The sequence below is a fragment of the Callorhinchus milii genome, unplaced genomic scaffold (assembly GCF_018977255.1).
Source record: "Callorhinchus milii isolate IMCB2004 unplaced genomic scaffold, IMCB_Cmil_1.0 Scaffold14, whole genome shotgun sequence".
Lineage (NCBI taxonomy): Eukaryota > Metazoa > Chordata > Chondrichthyes > Chimaeriformes > Callorhinchidae > Callorhinchus > Callorhinchus milii.
In genome coordinates this window covers 11,311,559-11,327,868 of record NW_024704755.1, presented here as the reverse complement: position 1 = coordinate 11,327,868, position 16,310 = coordinate 11,311,559, and the positions used below count along the sequence as shown (strand labels likewise).

Sequence of the window (16,310 nt, the reverse complement as noted above, 5' to 3'; positions counted from 1 at the left end):
ATTGTTCAAATTATTTTGTTTTTAACTTACTTTTCACCCAGTCTTCATTACTTAGCCAGGGTAAATGACAAAATGAATGAGCAGAGTGCATTAAATTGGTTGGAAGCATTTCAGGTCATGAAATGGCAGACATGTTAAGTGAATTCTGCACATACGTTTCATAAATAAAGCTTATGTGCAAAATTTTAATTTGGCACACTAACCCTTAATATAGGTGGAAGTCAGTAAAGCTCATTATGAACAAACTCAAAGAATGTTGTATATACACAGCAGCAGGATCTGATGTAAATACACCTAGAAACTACAAGAACATTTGCAAAACTGATTGGCAGTATGCAGATTAAAATAGAAACATTCAAATAGAGTCAAGAATTTGCATGCAATGTGAAGCTTACGTCAGTGTGAAAAGCAAACTCAGCCCAATTAAGAAAACCAAAAATGCTAACGTGCCCAAACAGCAAAGTATGTTCAGGGAATATTAAAAAAAATCAGATTGATGAATAAACAATTGCTGATTTTAAGTGACCAGATGTTCCGGCATCAGATTAGAAATGTAAAAGGGAGCACACGACCAAGAACAAAAGCCTGGTAAATGCTGAGGTGTTCTCTCAGTTTATGTATTAGAGTGTTTCTTCAGTGCTACACAGAGCTCAACAAAGTTTCTAAAGAGACAGAATGCAGTACAAATTTCCTATGCTGTATCATTTGAAGAGCAGTACCTTTCATCCTCATGAACAGAGAAGAAATGAGAAGGAAAGAATACAGAAATGTCAACTGTATTATACTTACAAGCAATCCAGTTTGGTTAATATCACAGCGATACAAGTTCATCATTATTGAAATCACATTGGTTTTAGCTACACAATGCCAGATGAATTGTTCATTACAAACTGAAGCTAGAACTTTTAAACTATTTCTATTCATTTTTCTGTTGGTGGCTTAACACTTCATAGGTACTTGGCACGTCCTAGCCACCAAATACACCTAAATAATTGACAAATTATTCAATGTTCAAGTAATTTGCAAAAAAAACATTTCCCTCTAAAATTGAATGGTTGCATTAAATACAATTCTCTAAAACTGCCTAATATTTAATGAGGCAATAACCAACCCTTTTGCAGAAGTTTTGAAGTCTAGACATATAAACATAATCTACAGCTGTAAAAATTTAGTTAAGTGTTGACGCAAACAGTAATAATCAAGCTACTTAGGAAATAAAGGTTTTAAGGGATATGAAGAAAAGATGGGGAACAAGATTAAAAGATCTGCTATCAATCTAATTTTTTTTGGTCAGCCATATGTGGAAACTCATCACAATTGCTTAAGCTTATCCAAACCAAGCTGAGATCTCCATGCATCCCACCTACACATGGAAATCCCATAGATAGATTGCTGGAATGAAATGCACATTCTCCTGGGGGGAAGGCAACCACAATTTAATAAAATGGCAAACAAATTAAGATGCCAAATGACTACAGCAGTCTATGGTTTTTACCGAAACTCAGTTCAGCTGAAAGTCAACAAGTCAAGTCGCTTTCTCACTCAGGAACGCCTATTCATTTTATACTGCCGGGAGCAAAGTAAATTAGAATGAGTGGTCTGATTATACTTTCCTCCCACAATCACATCCCACAAACATTAATGATCTGTGTTATTTTTAATACTGTAGGCTCTTTAATAGCATTAAAAAAATTATCCATCTCAGTTTCATCAGATCATGAGCAAATAGAGCAGACTGCTGCATCCCACCTACTCCACAGTGTGTAATTTCCAGTGACTTAACTTCCATTTTCACTGCACGTTTGTCAAACCAACATACAACATTACATTTATATAGCGCCTTTCACATCGGTAGGACATCCCAAGGCACTGGACAGACAGTTTCGGACCCGAGCTGAGGGTTGGGGGTTGGCAGAGGAGGAAGTAGGGAGATCGAAAGCATGGTCAAAGAGGAGTGTCTTGAGGTGGGTCCTGAAGGTGGCGAGGGAGGGGGCGAGAAGGAGGGACTGCTGGATGGAGTTCCAGAGGTTGGGTGCAGAGTGGCGGAAGGCCTGCCCGCCGATAGTGGGGCGAACAAGGCAGGCCAGAGCCCACTGAGCAGAGGGAGAAAACAAGATGGTAGGGGGTGAGGCGGTCGGTGAGGCAGAGGGGAGCAAGACAATGGAGGACTTTGAAGGTGAGTACCAGGATCTTGAACTGTATCCTCTGTGTGATGGGAAGCCAGTGGAGTTGGGCAAGGATGGGGGTGATAAGGTCACGGAGCCTGGTGTGGGAGAGGGCTGCAGAGTTCTGGATGATCTGCAGCCTGTGGAGGGAGGAGCTGGGGAGGCCGACAAGCCTAGAGTCACAGATGAAGGCAGAGAGGTAGAGTTGAGTGTCACGTAGAAGTTGACTCCATGTCTGTGGATGATGTCAAGAAGGGGGAGCACATAGATGTTGAAGAGGAGGAGACCAAGGACAGAGCACTGAGGAATGCTGCAGGAGACAGTCCGGGGGCTAGAGGAAAAGCCATTTGAGGAGATGAAGTGCAGGCGGTTTGAGAGGTACAATCTGAACCAATCAAGAACAGCGCCGTGGAGGTTGAGGTGAGAGAGGCGGTGGCTGAGGCTAGAGTGGTCGACGGTGTCGAAAGCAGCAGAGAGATCAAGGAGGACAAGGAGGCAGAGGGAGCCCTGGTTGCAGATGTGGCAGATTGTCATTTGTCACTTTGACCAGGGTGGTTTCTGTGCTGTGGGCGACATGGAAACCCGATTGGAGGGGTTCGTGAAGGGGAAGGAGTGAAGCTGAGAAGCAACAACTCGTTCCAGGACCTTGGGGAGGAAGGGGAGGTTGGAGATGGAGCGGTAGTTAGAGAGTAGAAAACAACAGCAAGATTGCAGTTGTATAGCGCCTGTCACATCGGGAGGCCGTCCCAAGGACAGAGAAGGGTCCAGGGAGGGTTTTTTTAAGGATAGGAATGATGACAGCAGTTTTTAAAGGGGTGGAAACAGTACCAGAGGACACGGAGGTTTAACAATGTCAGTGTGTAGAGGGGCAAGGAGGTGGAGCTGGAAGATAAGGAGAGGGTAGGGATGGGATCCAGGGAGCAGGTGGTGGGTGTCCTACGGGTTATGGTGGTGATGAGAGAGGAGGGGGAGACAAGTTCAAAGGTGTCGAGGGAGGGGTGGGTAGGGGCTGGGGTGGGAGGAGGAGATGGGGAGGGGTACTAGTTGTAGTGGCAGAGGCAGTTGAGCGGATTTCCTCAACTTTAGATTCAAGTAAGTCCAATATCATCTCGCAGTTGGCATTTGAGGTGAGGATGGGTGAGATGTGAGAGGGTGGGTGGAGGAGTTGGTTCGAGATGGAGAAGAGGAGCCTAGGATTGTCCTTAGCCTCCAAGATTGTCTTGGAATAGAACAACGATTTCGCGGTTGCGAGGGCGAAGCGGTAGGATTCGACATGGTCCAGCCAAATCTGCCGGTGGACAGTTAGGTTTGATTTAAGCCAGGTTCGCTCAGTAAAACGCACCTGGGCTTTAAGGGAGCGGAAGTGACTGGTGTACCAGGGTGACTTGCATGAGTAGGAGACGGTTCGGGAAGAGAGGGGAGCGAGGGAATCAAGAATAGAGGAGAGGGAGCTGTGAAGAAGGGTGAGCGAGGATAGGTCAGTGTGGGAGGACGCCCAGAGGGGAAGAGTTCAGATGACTCCAGGCAGCCGAGAGGGAGTAGGGGGGAGATTTGTTTCCAGGGTGGTATGAGATGGAGGTGGGTTGGTGGCAGTGGGGAGAGGGATTGAGGAGTTAAGGGAGATGAAGTGATGGTCCGAGATCGCTTTGTTGATGATAGTGAGGTCCGAGACGGTGAGGCCCCGAGTCAAGGTCAAGGGGGTGACTGCGGAAGTAGTGGCAGAGTGGATGTGGAGGGAGAGATTGAAGGAGGAGATAAAGGAGGAAAAGTCAGCAGAGGTAGAGCAGGAGGGGCTGAAGGTTGAAATCGTCATAATGAGGAGGCGTTCAGAGCAAAGGGAGAGGGAAGATAGAAGGGTGGAGATGTCAGGAATGAAGGTGGGGGAGGGCTTGGGGGGGCGGTAGATGAGGATAATTTTGAGGGAAAGGTTGGAGGGGTGATAGAGGGTAAGGTGCTCAAAGGAGGAAAGGTTCTAGAGGAATATGGGGATAGGCCGAGCGGGGACCGGAAGATGAGAGCCACCGCTGCCACCACGGGGGTTAGGCCGAGGGGTGTGATGGAAGGTATAGCCGGGCGGCGTGGCTTCATTCAGGAAGAAGGTATCACCTGGAGTGATCCAGGTTTCAGTGAGGACGAGCATGTCGATGTGTTCATCAACGATGAGTCTTGGATGATGTGTGTTTTGTTGAAGAGGGAACAGACATTTTGTAGACCGATGCGGAGGGGACAGTTGGTAGCAGAAAGTGAGGGGTAAGGCGGGGGGGGGGGTGGTTCTGAGGAGGGGAGGGATGTGGATCAGGGAGGAGAGGTTGGCCTCTGTGGTCGGGGACCGGTGAGCTCTGCGGCGAGAGTAGGAGATAAGGTAGTTAGAATGGCTTCTGGTAGACAACCAGCGGCGACTCCCACGGTGGGCCCAACGGAGAATTTGCATGCTGGAGCAGAGGGAGGCAATGGGACGGTCGAGCAGGAAATGCATACATGCATTATCAACACAGCATTTAGGCTAGAGGAAATTTTTGAGTTTGAGCCATTGAATATTTCAAAAGATACCAAACGAAGCAATATATAATACGCAACTCTGATATCCGTTGGAATTCTAAAAATGAGTAAAAGTGGATTGGGAATTCTTTTCCAGACATCCAACAAACACATAACTTAAAGATTCGATAATTTGAACAGATAAAATAGAGAAATGATTGATCTGTCCTCAGACAACAGTTCCACCGCTCCTAACCCAATTGTCTTCCTTGATGAAGGGTCGTGGACCCGAAACGTTGACTCGCTTTCCTTTCTCTATAGATGCTGCCTGACCTGCTGAGTTTTCCCAGCTCCCTCTGTTTTTGTTCCAGAGTCCAGCATCGGCAGTATTTTGCGTTTTGTCTTCCCTTCTCCCTGTGCATCGAGTTTCCTGTTAAATACGTCGACGCTTGTTTGCTTCAACCGAAGCTTCCGGCAGCGAGTACCACATCCTCGCCACCCTCTCTCTGTTCACACTCATTTCAATGGTAACCCGAGAATCCAGCCGGACAGACACCAGGAAAAGAGATCAGGTACAATGCAAAATTACATTTTGTAGGGACACATAATAATAATAATAATCCTTGCATTTGATATAGCGCTTTTCACGTCGGGAGGACGTCCCAAAGCGCTTCACAGAACACACTGTAAAGTGAATTGACTGTATATTTGTGGGCGAACGCGGCAGCCAATTGCGCACAGCAATGTCCCACAAACAGTCGTAGATTGAAAATGACCAATTTAATTATTGTTTTTGTTTTTTGGAGGGATTATTATTAGGCTCTGTGTGGAGTAAGGAAAGTTTCGCCCTCTGCCTGGAAATAAACCAAAGGCAGGTGGGAGGGAGGGGCGAAGGGGAATCCAGCACATAACACTCACTGGCTCAAAGTAATAATAATGATGATAGCACTAATCCTTGCATTTGATATAGTGCCTTGTCACATCGTCAACACGTCGGGAAGCGTCTCACAGGATATTGCTGTCGAGTGGATCGGCTGTGTGTTTCGCAGGCGAAACGCGGCAGCCAATTGCGAACAAGAACAACAACAACAACAACAACTTGGTTTTACACAGCGCCCTCCACGCCGGACGGCGTCTCAGAGCGCTCAGAACAGCACTCTCCGGCAAACAGCGGCGTGAGTGAAGTGACCCAATTTAATTCGGAGACTTGTCTGGCCAGGACACGGGGGGGGGGGGGAGACAACCCCCCCCACCCCTCTCCCTCCCTCTTCTCGAATAAAAGTGATGCAAAAAGTGATGCCTACCTGGCCCAGGCTGGGGCGGGGCGCCGGAGGTCCCCTGGCTTCCCTTTTCCTTAGTTTTCGTTTCCTCGCGCTTCTTTTCCTCCTCCTCCTCTTCCTTCTCGATCACGGTGTCGGATTTCCTCGGCCTCCCTTCGCATTTCCCTTTGATGAAAGTCATGAGGAAGCTCTCCGACATTCTCCCTCCCCCGCGGCCTGTCCCCGGGTGGTGGGGGTGGGGTCGGTGGGGAGTGTGAACAGTGGCTCGCGGCCGCCTTCACGCGCTCAGTAAAGGGGGGGGGTGGGGGGGGGTGAGGGGGCGTCGAATTAAACCATAACGTTAACCCAACGCCCTTCCTCCCTCCCTCTGGCTTCCGTTATCTCGACCCGGTGGCTCCGGGAGGGCCTTTCCCGGCGGCCGCGAGCCTTTCCTCATGTCGCCGTCATTACATTTTGAAATAAAAACCGTTGGCTCACGTCACCCCTCGCCTTCCCGCCGCTTCGCCCGCGCTGAGCTGATCCGACGTGCGCATGCGCGTGATGTGCGCATGACGCGCGCTTGGCCGTTGTACTCCTCCCGTCCATTCACGCGGCGTCTTACGTCACAGCCCCGCCCCGCCCTCCGACCGCGGGAAAATTTAAAGAGCCGAACCACGTGAGCTGCCCATACTGCAGGTCCGCCTGGTCCCTCGCTCATGGGGGGGGGATGGAGTTCCAGAGGTTGGGGGCAGAGTGGCTGAAGGCTCTCCCGCCAATGGTGGGGCGGGTGGGTCGGGGGACGTGGAGCCGGCCGGAGCCGGCTGAGCGGAGGGAGCGGGCGGGTTGGTAGGGGGGGTTAGGAGGTCACAGAGGTAGGGTGGGGAGAGGCCATTGGGGGCTTTGTAGGTGAGGACCAGGATCTTGAACTGGATCCTCTGAAGGACAGGGAGCCAGTGGAGTCGGGCAAGAATGGGGGAGATGGGGTCGCGGAGTTTGGTGCGGGAGAGGACACGGGCTGCAGAGTTCTGGATTATCTGCAGCCTGTGGAGAGAGGAGTTGGGAAGACCGACAAGCAGGCCTGGAGGTGATGAAGGCATGAACAAGAGTTTCAGCGGTCTGAGGGGTGAGGTAGTGGTGAAGTCGGGCGAGTTAAGGAGGTGAGGAAGGCAGAGCGGGTCATGGCTTGAATGTGGGGAAGAAAAGACAGTTGATGGTCGAACAAGACACCCAGGTTCCTGACCGGCTTGGTGAGTTGTAGTGTGCAACTATTCAGGTTGATGCTACCAGAGCCTGAGGTGCAGAGGTGCTGGCGCGAGCCGATCAGGAGGGCCTCAGTCTTGTTCAGGAAGTTTGCCCTCATCCAGGACTTGATGACCGACAGGCAGTCAGTCAGGACAGCAGTGGTCCTGGAGTTGAGGGTGGAGGCAGAAAGATAGAATTGGGTTTCATCTGCATACATATGAAAGTTGAATTTAACATTGAAAATAAAGATGGAAACATGTTATTGCTACTTTTCTGAGAATTACAGTCCTCATCAGGTGTTTAGTTGTCATTTGTTGCATTTTCGTGGCATTTAAACTACAAAACTTCAGTCTGATACATTTTATTTTACATATAACATCAACATTATGGGATACACACTTGATGCAATGCCACCAGAGGGTGCTGTATGACCAAAGATTTCAAAGGTTTTATTTGTGCTGCTGTATTATTGATAATGGGAGTGGAACTAATACAGATACTTTTACAGATCATTGCTAATGAATGCTCACTAAATATGACATTTTTGAGGGGGTAAAGGTAATTTTCTTCCCAGTCTTGCTGGGATATGTGCCAACACTGAGAGGCACTCCCTTCTGTTTTTGAATCGTGCCATGTGTCACTGAACAGGCAGACAAAACTTTGGTCCAATGTCTCACCTGAAGGGAAGCACCGCGGACAGTGCTCCCCCAAAACTCGGAGTATTAGCCGAGACCACAGGCTCAAAAGTCCTAAACACATGACTCAAACCCATAACCTTCCTGATCACAGGCAAGTGATCAACCACATGAGACAAGCTGATTAATTTCTTTAATATTTCCAGAAACTGTGTTACCAAATAACATCAATAGAATACTTGTTATAGCTTGTGAGTTTATTATAGGGGTAGATTATGTGGTCCAGAATGTTGACCTGGTTCAAGAGATTTTGGGTGAAAGTATCTCATGCTGCATTTTGAGGGTAGACATCCCTCCACCTACCAATATTGCTCAGTCAGACCTTGACTACAGCTGAGACTACAGAGATGTTTTCCTCCATCAATGTTGATTATAGATGACTGCTGTGTAGAGAGGCACCTGACCTAGTTGGGTGCTGCTTTACAGCAATCAGACTGATATCAAGTGAAGAAATCACATCTGCATCCCACCACTGAGTGGCAGCACAAGTTAGAGCTCCAACATTCTGTTACAGAAAAAAACGAGTGAAGACTGACAATGCATAACTGCTTTCCGAACTCCACTTATTTAATGTTCAATCAGTTTATGTTTTTTTTTAATTTAATTACAACTGGGTTTAAGATAATTTTACAAAGCAAAGCTAAAATTTCAAGTATGCCTTGCAAAAAGAATGGAAATTCTGGTAAAGCTGCAATCAAGTCATTAAATGTTACATTCTTGATATTAAATATAGAACAGTAGCTGGGTGGGATAGCATGCCAAAGTACATTTAATCCACAATTGGGTTTTGTCCAATAAATAATTAAGTACCTTTCAACTTTCATGAATAAGTCAGATGGCCTACGAGAAACATGAACAAGAGCAATGTGACTCCAATACCTGGCCAAAATCATGCTGTTTGCCTCACCTAAGGAAACAGAGTTCCTCAAGCTCAATGGAAGAACATTTCTTTTTAAACGTGATTCAAAGCAAATTGCTTTCTAACCAATGGGCTTGATGAGGGCGACCTTCCCCATCACATAATCCACTCTTCCACAATATTTAAGCGATCCCACTCTCAGCTCTTTGTAACAATTAATGTAACACTTGAGCCAACACTTCCATGTTGATATCAAGAACTGCATTTCAACACAATGCAATTATAGTCCAATATGATGCATCTGGATTTCAACATCATCAAGTGGGGGAAATAACATTTGCATCCCACCACTGTGTAGCAGCACAAGTTACAACTCCAACATTCTACTACAAAAAAACAGACTGACAAAGCATAACTGCTTTCCGAACTCCACTTATTTAATGTTAAATCAATTTTATGTTTTTTTATAATTACAACAATTATAAAAAAAGGCAAAAACAACAACTTGCGCTTATATAGCACCCTCCACACAGGGTAGAGTCTCAGAGCGCTTAACAGCCTGACTCCGACCCCGGGGCGGGTGGGGGGAGGGGGTGAGGTGGCCGTAAGCATGGTTAAAGAAGAAGGTTTTCAGGTGGGACTTGAAAAAGGGGAAGGGGGTCGGGGGCAAGGCGGAGGGATTGAGGGAGAGTATTCCAGAGTTTTGGGGCATAGTGGCTGAAAGTGCGACCTCCGATGGTGGGGTGGGGGGTGAGAGGGACAAGCAGGAAGCCAATGCCAATCGAGCAGAGGTGGGTGGTGGATTGGTGAGAGGTATTGAGGTGCCAGAGAGTGAAGGGATTTGAACACGAGTGTAAGGATCTTGAAGTTGATACGTTCATTGATGGGGAGCCAGTGGAGCCTGGGCCAGAACCGGTGAAATGTGGGTACGGAGTTTGGTCCGTATAAGTATAACTTTGTCAAGCCAAAATGTTTGCATTAAATAACCAGCAGCAAAACAGCATACCAACTTTCTCCCAGACAGTGTCATTGCTTGGATCGGTGTCCCTTGTACACAAAGGTTTAGATGGAGACTTAATGATTGCTTTTTGAACTAGGATAGCTGTAGCATCCTTTAGAATATGAGATAATCCATTACAACTTCATCAAGCAACAGCAAAGTCATTTCCAAGAGATTTCTGCCCTGGTCACAATAGATATCAAAGATACTGGGCAAAGATTTGAAGGAAGCAAAAATTTGGCCAGAACTGGTCCTTAAGCAATAATAAGGCTTTATTTGTTGGAAACATAAGATACAGTGAGCTTTAATGCGATGATTCATTAATTCATTAAGTTCAGGATAGACTGGTGACATGTTGGGTAGTAAAAGCATAACTCACATTGTCTAGACTGACACTCCAGTGCTCTGCTGGTGGTCTGCTTTGTTACATTGCCAGAGGTCTCATCCTTCAAATGAGATTTTAAACCAAGCTTGTGTCTGCCTGTTCAAGTAGACGTTAAAGATCCCATGACACTATCCAAAAAGCAAGGGAGTTTCTCCTGGTGTCCTGGTCAAAGATTGCCCAGATAACAGTGCTCATTCACTTCATGGTTATTTGTGGGACATTGTTGGATGCAAAATTGGCTGCTTTGAGATGTCTCAATGCTGTGATAAGGTGCTATATCAAGTCCAAGTATTATTATTATTATTACATGTATCTTGAAGTTTTACTTCTTACATGGAATAACCGTGCATGAAATACTAATCCTTGAGTTTGATATAGTGCCTTTCACATCGTCGAGACATCTCAAGGTACTTCACAGGATCTACTGTAAAGTGGATTGACTGTATATTTGTAAATAAAATGCAGCAGCCAGTTGTGTACAGCAATGTCCCACAAACAGCCATGAAGTGAGTCACCAATTTTATTTGGGGGATTTGTTGGCCAGGTCACCAGGAGGAACTCCCTTCTCTTTTCAAATAGTGCCACGGGATCTTTAAAGGACAGGACCTCGGTTTAATGTCTCATCCAAAGGACAACACCTCCAGCAACCCCAGCGCTGCATTAGAGTGTCAGCTTAGACTAGAATGTGTTCCCAAGTTCCAACATAGGGCTTAAAGCCATGACCTTCTGACTCAGAGATGAGAGTGCTGCCAACTGAGCAAGGCTGTATCTGTATTAAACTTCATCTGCCAGTTTATCTGTATTAAACTTCATCTGCCAGTCATCAGCCAATGCGTATACTCTATCAAGCTCTCTTTGTAACAAGAGGAGTCCCAATACCGATCTCTGAGTCACCCGACTTAATACCTCCGCCATTTTGACCTAATTTTCCTAACAATTACTCTCTGCTTCCATTCCTTCAGCCGATTAAGAATCCAGGTCTTGCCCTTGATACTCAGTGACATTAGAGTCAGACACCCATGGGTTCCTGCAGGTGGCAGCATTCTCTATTAAACTCATCCCCATCCACCACATAGAAACAGGAGTAGGCCATTCAGCCCCTCAAGCCTGTTCCATCATTCTATAAGATGGTGGCTGATCTGTAGCTCAACTCCAATTACCTGCCCTTGCCCCACATCCCTTGATACCCTTACCTAACAAATATCTAAGTCCTGTAGCTCAGTGGTTAGAGCACTCGCTTTGCAAGCGAGAGACCTGAGTTCAATTCCAGGCAGAGGGCGAAACCTTGGGCAAGTTTCCTTACTCCACACAGAGCCTAATAATAATCCCTCCAAAAACAATAATAAAATTGGTCATTTTCAATCTGCGACTGTTTGTGGGACATTGCTGTGCGCAATTGGCTGCCGCGTTCGCCCACAAATATACAGTCAATTCACTTTACAGTGTGTTCTGTGAAGCACTTTGGGATGTCCTCCAGACGTGAAAAGCGCTATATCAATTGCAAGGATTATTATTATTATTATTATTATCTATCCACATTTGGATGATCCTGTACTGTTGGCATTGGTTTCCCTGGCAAAAGGCAAGCAAAGGCAATTATGTCTGCTGTGCAACCAGCTTGATTGTTAGGAGATCGGGTTGTAATCCATCTCAATGCCAGATAGGGTTAGAAGCCTTTCTCTGTCAGTAACAAAGAAATAACTTTACATAAATTTTGTTCCCACTTGTTTTGTTGTTGCAGCTACAAGATACCAAGATAAGTCTAAACGTCAAAGTAAGCAAATCACACTCTGTGCTTTTTCTGACGGTGTACATGTTATCTTATAGATTGCCATCAGTGCCTCTGCCTATAATGGTAATAAACCAAGCAAAAGGTGGATTCAAGAAAAAATTTAAATGTACTTTTATGTAACAGAAAAATAAATGCGAGGGAGGTAAGCTGAAAACTAAAATTCAGCCTTGGGATTTTGACACCCTGTTTAAGCTTTGCTTTCGTGATGATATTTGGAACATAAGAATGTACAAGACCGGAAAGATAATGGGCTCCACGTTGCCTTTCCACAGGAAACAAAATCCACAGGATAATATTTATCTTTACATTTTTTATAACATCTTCAGGAGGACGTCTCAAAGTGCTTCACAGGATTTACTTGTAGGTGAACATGGTGGTCAATTTGTGCACAGAAATGTCCCACAAGCAACGATGAAGTACAGGACAATTTTATCTGGGGGATTGCTGACTGGGACACCATGAGAAACTTCTCTTCCCGAACAATGCCATTTGTTCTGTTTATTTAAACAGGTAAATAAGATCTTGGTTTTAACATCTTATTCAAATGACGACATCTCTATCAGTGCATTGCTCCCCCAGCATTGTATTGGAGTGTTAGCCAAGGCGATGAGTTCAAAGTCCTGACATGTGGCTTGAACCCACAATCTTCTATTTCAAAGGCAAGAGTGGTACCAACTGAGCCAGGATGACACCCAAGATTATAGGAGCTTCAGGTGAATAAGGCCCTTGAGTTCATTTCATCTCAACCTTCCCAAATACCCAGCCTACTATACTTCGGTTAATGTTCCGTTAAAGTTAAAAGCTAATAATCCTGCACTAATCATTCACTTAAGGGATTCTGCTGATACGTTGATGGTATGTGTTGTGTTTCATTGAAATATTTATTTTTACTATTCTTTTTAATCAATTTTTTTCTGTTTTCTCACCATTATAGGTGTAGTTGCTGATCTGTAAGGCTGTGTATTGATCAATAATAACGATTCTTCTCATAATAGTTGTATTTGACATAGTGCCTTATCACGGAATTTGAGACACCACAAAGTATTTTCACAAGATATTACTGTGAAATGCAGTGATTGTGCATTTGTGGGCAAATACAAATTTACTCAACACAATACATTTTCCACAAACAGCTGTGAAGCCTTCTCTTGGGGATTAAATTGTCTGAAATATGTAAATATAGCAGTGGATTCAGCAAGGAGGAAAATGATGGGACAGCATCAACGGAAACATGTGCAGGGCAAACCTGTCCAGCTTTCCAAATTGCAAAACTGGGTGGAAAAACTTTAACTTGCGTGTGTGTGAGTAGGTGTGAAAAAATGTTCCAGTTTTGCTCTGCTGAGAACACAAACCTCAGCCATGCTCAACAGAAGACCATTTGAAATGAAAATAATTTGTTGATGTTCTAGCAAGGGTTACCTCCCTGTGGGAAGTTAGGACGAGGGCAAGAATTCTATTACCTCGGCTCAGATTCCCCAATTCATGGGGACACAGAATAAGGCAATACAAATGGTTCTACCTGCTGGTCACTACTACTGACAGGCAAAACCACTATACGTTCTAAGGCTGTTTTACTGCCTATTTTTAGTACCAATAGCGGCTGGTTACTAAATGCAAGTTTTTTTAAAAAAAAAATTCAAGCTGAATGCTATCTAAATGGGTTTGGTCTGTTTTGAGCTGGTGTGTGTGTGGGGGTGGGGGGGGTGGGGGAGGAGAGGTAAAGTGGGAGAGGGAAGGGGGAAAGGGGTGGTGAGAGAAATCCATTGATGAATGAGGTTTGTCTGTCATTCAGAACAGAAAAGCCCTGTATGTTGAGTGACAAACTATACATTATATCGTGCCGAGGGCAGTGTGTTACAGTTAAATCCTGGTAAATGTACAGTTCAGAAATACTACATTACATAAGTACATCAGGATTTATCTACATTCCAGAGGGTAACAGGCAGTTTTGTACCACAGCCCATTTGAATCATTCACTCAGCAATTCGTTCTAATGAAAAAGCACTTAACAGAAGCACAACTGTGATTAGCTGCTTAATATGAGCTCCCGTCTCTCAGTGAAAGCTGGCAGGGGATCGATCGTAAGTAACATGCAAAGTTTTGGAAACTGCTATTTGCTTGAACTGAAGGCTGAGAGCGGCTCTTGGATGTGAACTTCAGTTCAATGGAAGGGAAGAAAGTGGTTGTACATTGGAATTTGATGGATTGCTAGATCAGCATTGTTGGCAGTATTGTGGTTCGTTCTCTTGTGCATGAGCAACTTCAGAACCCATAGTTTCTTCTGGTGCCTGTAAGGTTTTTTGAGAAGCTTAAGTGCAAGGCAAGGGCCCACAGTGCAGGGGATTGAGAGAGAGATGAGGTGGACCAAATGGAAAAGTTAGTTCATGGCACTTTGGGTTTCTAAAGTCCAGATGTTAACTCCAATGCCATCACTAGCTTCTGTAAACTGTTTACGCATTAGATCACAACATGAGGCTTTGCACTATGAGCCTCTGATTGGTTATGTTAGAGACATATTTCAGGACCAGCTGTGACAACCTATCCAGCTGGAATAGGATTCTGTAACTTAGTCTCAGGAAGGAAGGGATAATCAGAGGCCAAGTTAGGTAAGCAATACATTTACGTAATCTCAACGGCTTAAAGTACCTGTTAATTACTAACATTGCAAGACAGGAAGTTTCAAGGCTACATCTGAAAACTGTCCAAGTAAATTGAATCTGCCCATGTTTGGCATGCTAAGCAACATTTTGCAAACAGAGGTTATGGCCTTTTACTTGGTAGGAATGTTAATATAGACCTTTTTCACATCCAACATCATTCTTTCATTCTTTAACCGTGACTCATGATTTTTTTTGTGTGTGTGAACCCTTGCCCCAAGTCCTCAATTCCTGAGCAAGTAGAAATCTAACATAGATCATGCTGTTCCTTTGATTCAAAATTGCAATATATTTCAGGAAAATATGACAAGCCACGAGCCCTTATTAGGAAAAGAATCTTAACGATATTTTCTACACTTGCAGGATAAAGTTTGCTGAAATATCTCTTTTTTACTTATCTGATTTTCCTCTCAGGATACTGTCTGTAACTGTGATGGATGACCCAATGTTTGCCCATGATTATTCACAGGCGTAACTGAAGTACACTGGCAGAAACCAATACATGGAAACACTAGGCAACAGATTCGGGGCATGGACATGATTTCAAAGAAAAAAAAGTCCAGCATCCTATTTTGCCCAGCAAACAAGAGCCACTTGTTAATATGGGGGAGACAGGTTTATAAGAAGTGATGAAGGAAGATCTTTCGTAGATTGCAGCCGAGCTTATTCCATAAAAGCATAGCCAGTTATATCAATCATTTTATCCAACCAAATGATCTGTGAAATAGGGGAGATGAGCTTAGTCTTAAGAACAAGAGATCAAAAATGACACCACTTAAGAAATGAGTTCCTGTGCTTATAAATCTGACATTACGCTTGACAATTTTCTTTATCGATTTTTTTCTCAGTAGATTTTAATACACTGAAAGGTCCATGCAATGTGAGATTAACTGGTCAATGAAGATATCATCGTAAACTGATTGAACTGCACTGTTGCACTTTGCCATGTTGGTTTAACCTGTGTGTTAGTGCTTGCAAACCTTTTGTTCTACACTTTTAGCTGATAGAGGAGTGTCCCGTTGTAAATTGAGAACCAAATGTTCAGTAGCTTTATCAATCCAGACTGCTGGGCATTTGATTCTCAGTCTCTCAATGCAGTTCAAGACTGGTAGCTTGCTCCTTGCTATTTAATGTATTTAACAAAAATAATAATGTTTCTTGCATTTGGTATAGCACCCTAACACTTGATTGAACGTCTCAAAGAGCTTCAAAGGATTTTCACTGTGAAGCGTGGTGACTGTGTATTTGTAGGCAAACCTAATAGCCTTTTATAACTTAATTATTACAGTATTTGAAAATATCAACCTACTTTCTAGTCTATTCAATGAAACACATTTGGTTTTATTTCTTAATAAGTTTATTACCTGAAGAAGCCACAACTAATGTGAATTTAATACACAGCAACACCTCAACCTTTGTATTATACATGCAGTTCTATTCCAATTACTTCTCAAGTTGGCATTTCCCATTAAAACTCAATCAGTTACATCAGCATAGGTCAGCGGAGCTCACTAAGATCAAGTCTATGGAATGTAACACCTGCCATTAGTTCAAACAGCCCTGACCAAAGTGTTCATCTTACCATTCCTCAATAACTCTACTGCAATATTTCTCCAGCTCTGTTGTTCATCTGCCCTCTGCTGATAAATGTTTCTTTCTTTCTGTCTCTTTTCTTCTGTAAATAAAAGTGACACCAAACATTTGGGTGGAAAACTAGGTGCACTGGGAGTTTTCTTTCCAGATATGGTCTGTCAGCCTAGCTCAATTGGTAGCAGTTT

General features: G+C 44.4%; 1 protein-coding gene across 1 annotated transcript in view; it reads right to left on the bottom strand.

The window, feature by feature from the left end:
* The window catches only part of slc12a4 (solute carrier family 12 member 4), a 44,338-nt gene extending 38,187 nt beyond the window's left edge, over window positions 1-6,151 (bottom strand). Inside the window, exon 1 of the mRNA XM_042340226.1 lies at window positions 5,948-6,151. Within this exon, the coding sequence (XP_042196160.1) occupies window positions 5,948-6,122 (175 nt within the window). The 5' untranslated portion in view covers window positions 6,123-6,151. The remainder of the gene's footprint in view (window positions 1-5,947) is intronic.
* Between the last annotated feature and the right edge of the window lie 10,159 nt (window positions 6,152-16,310).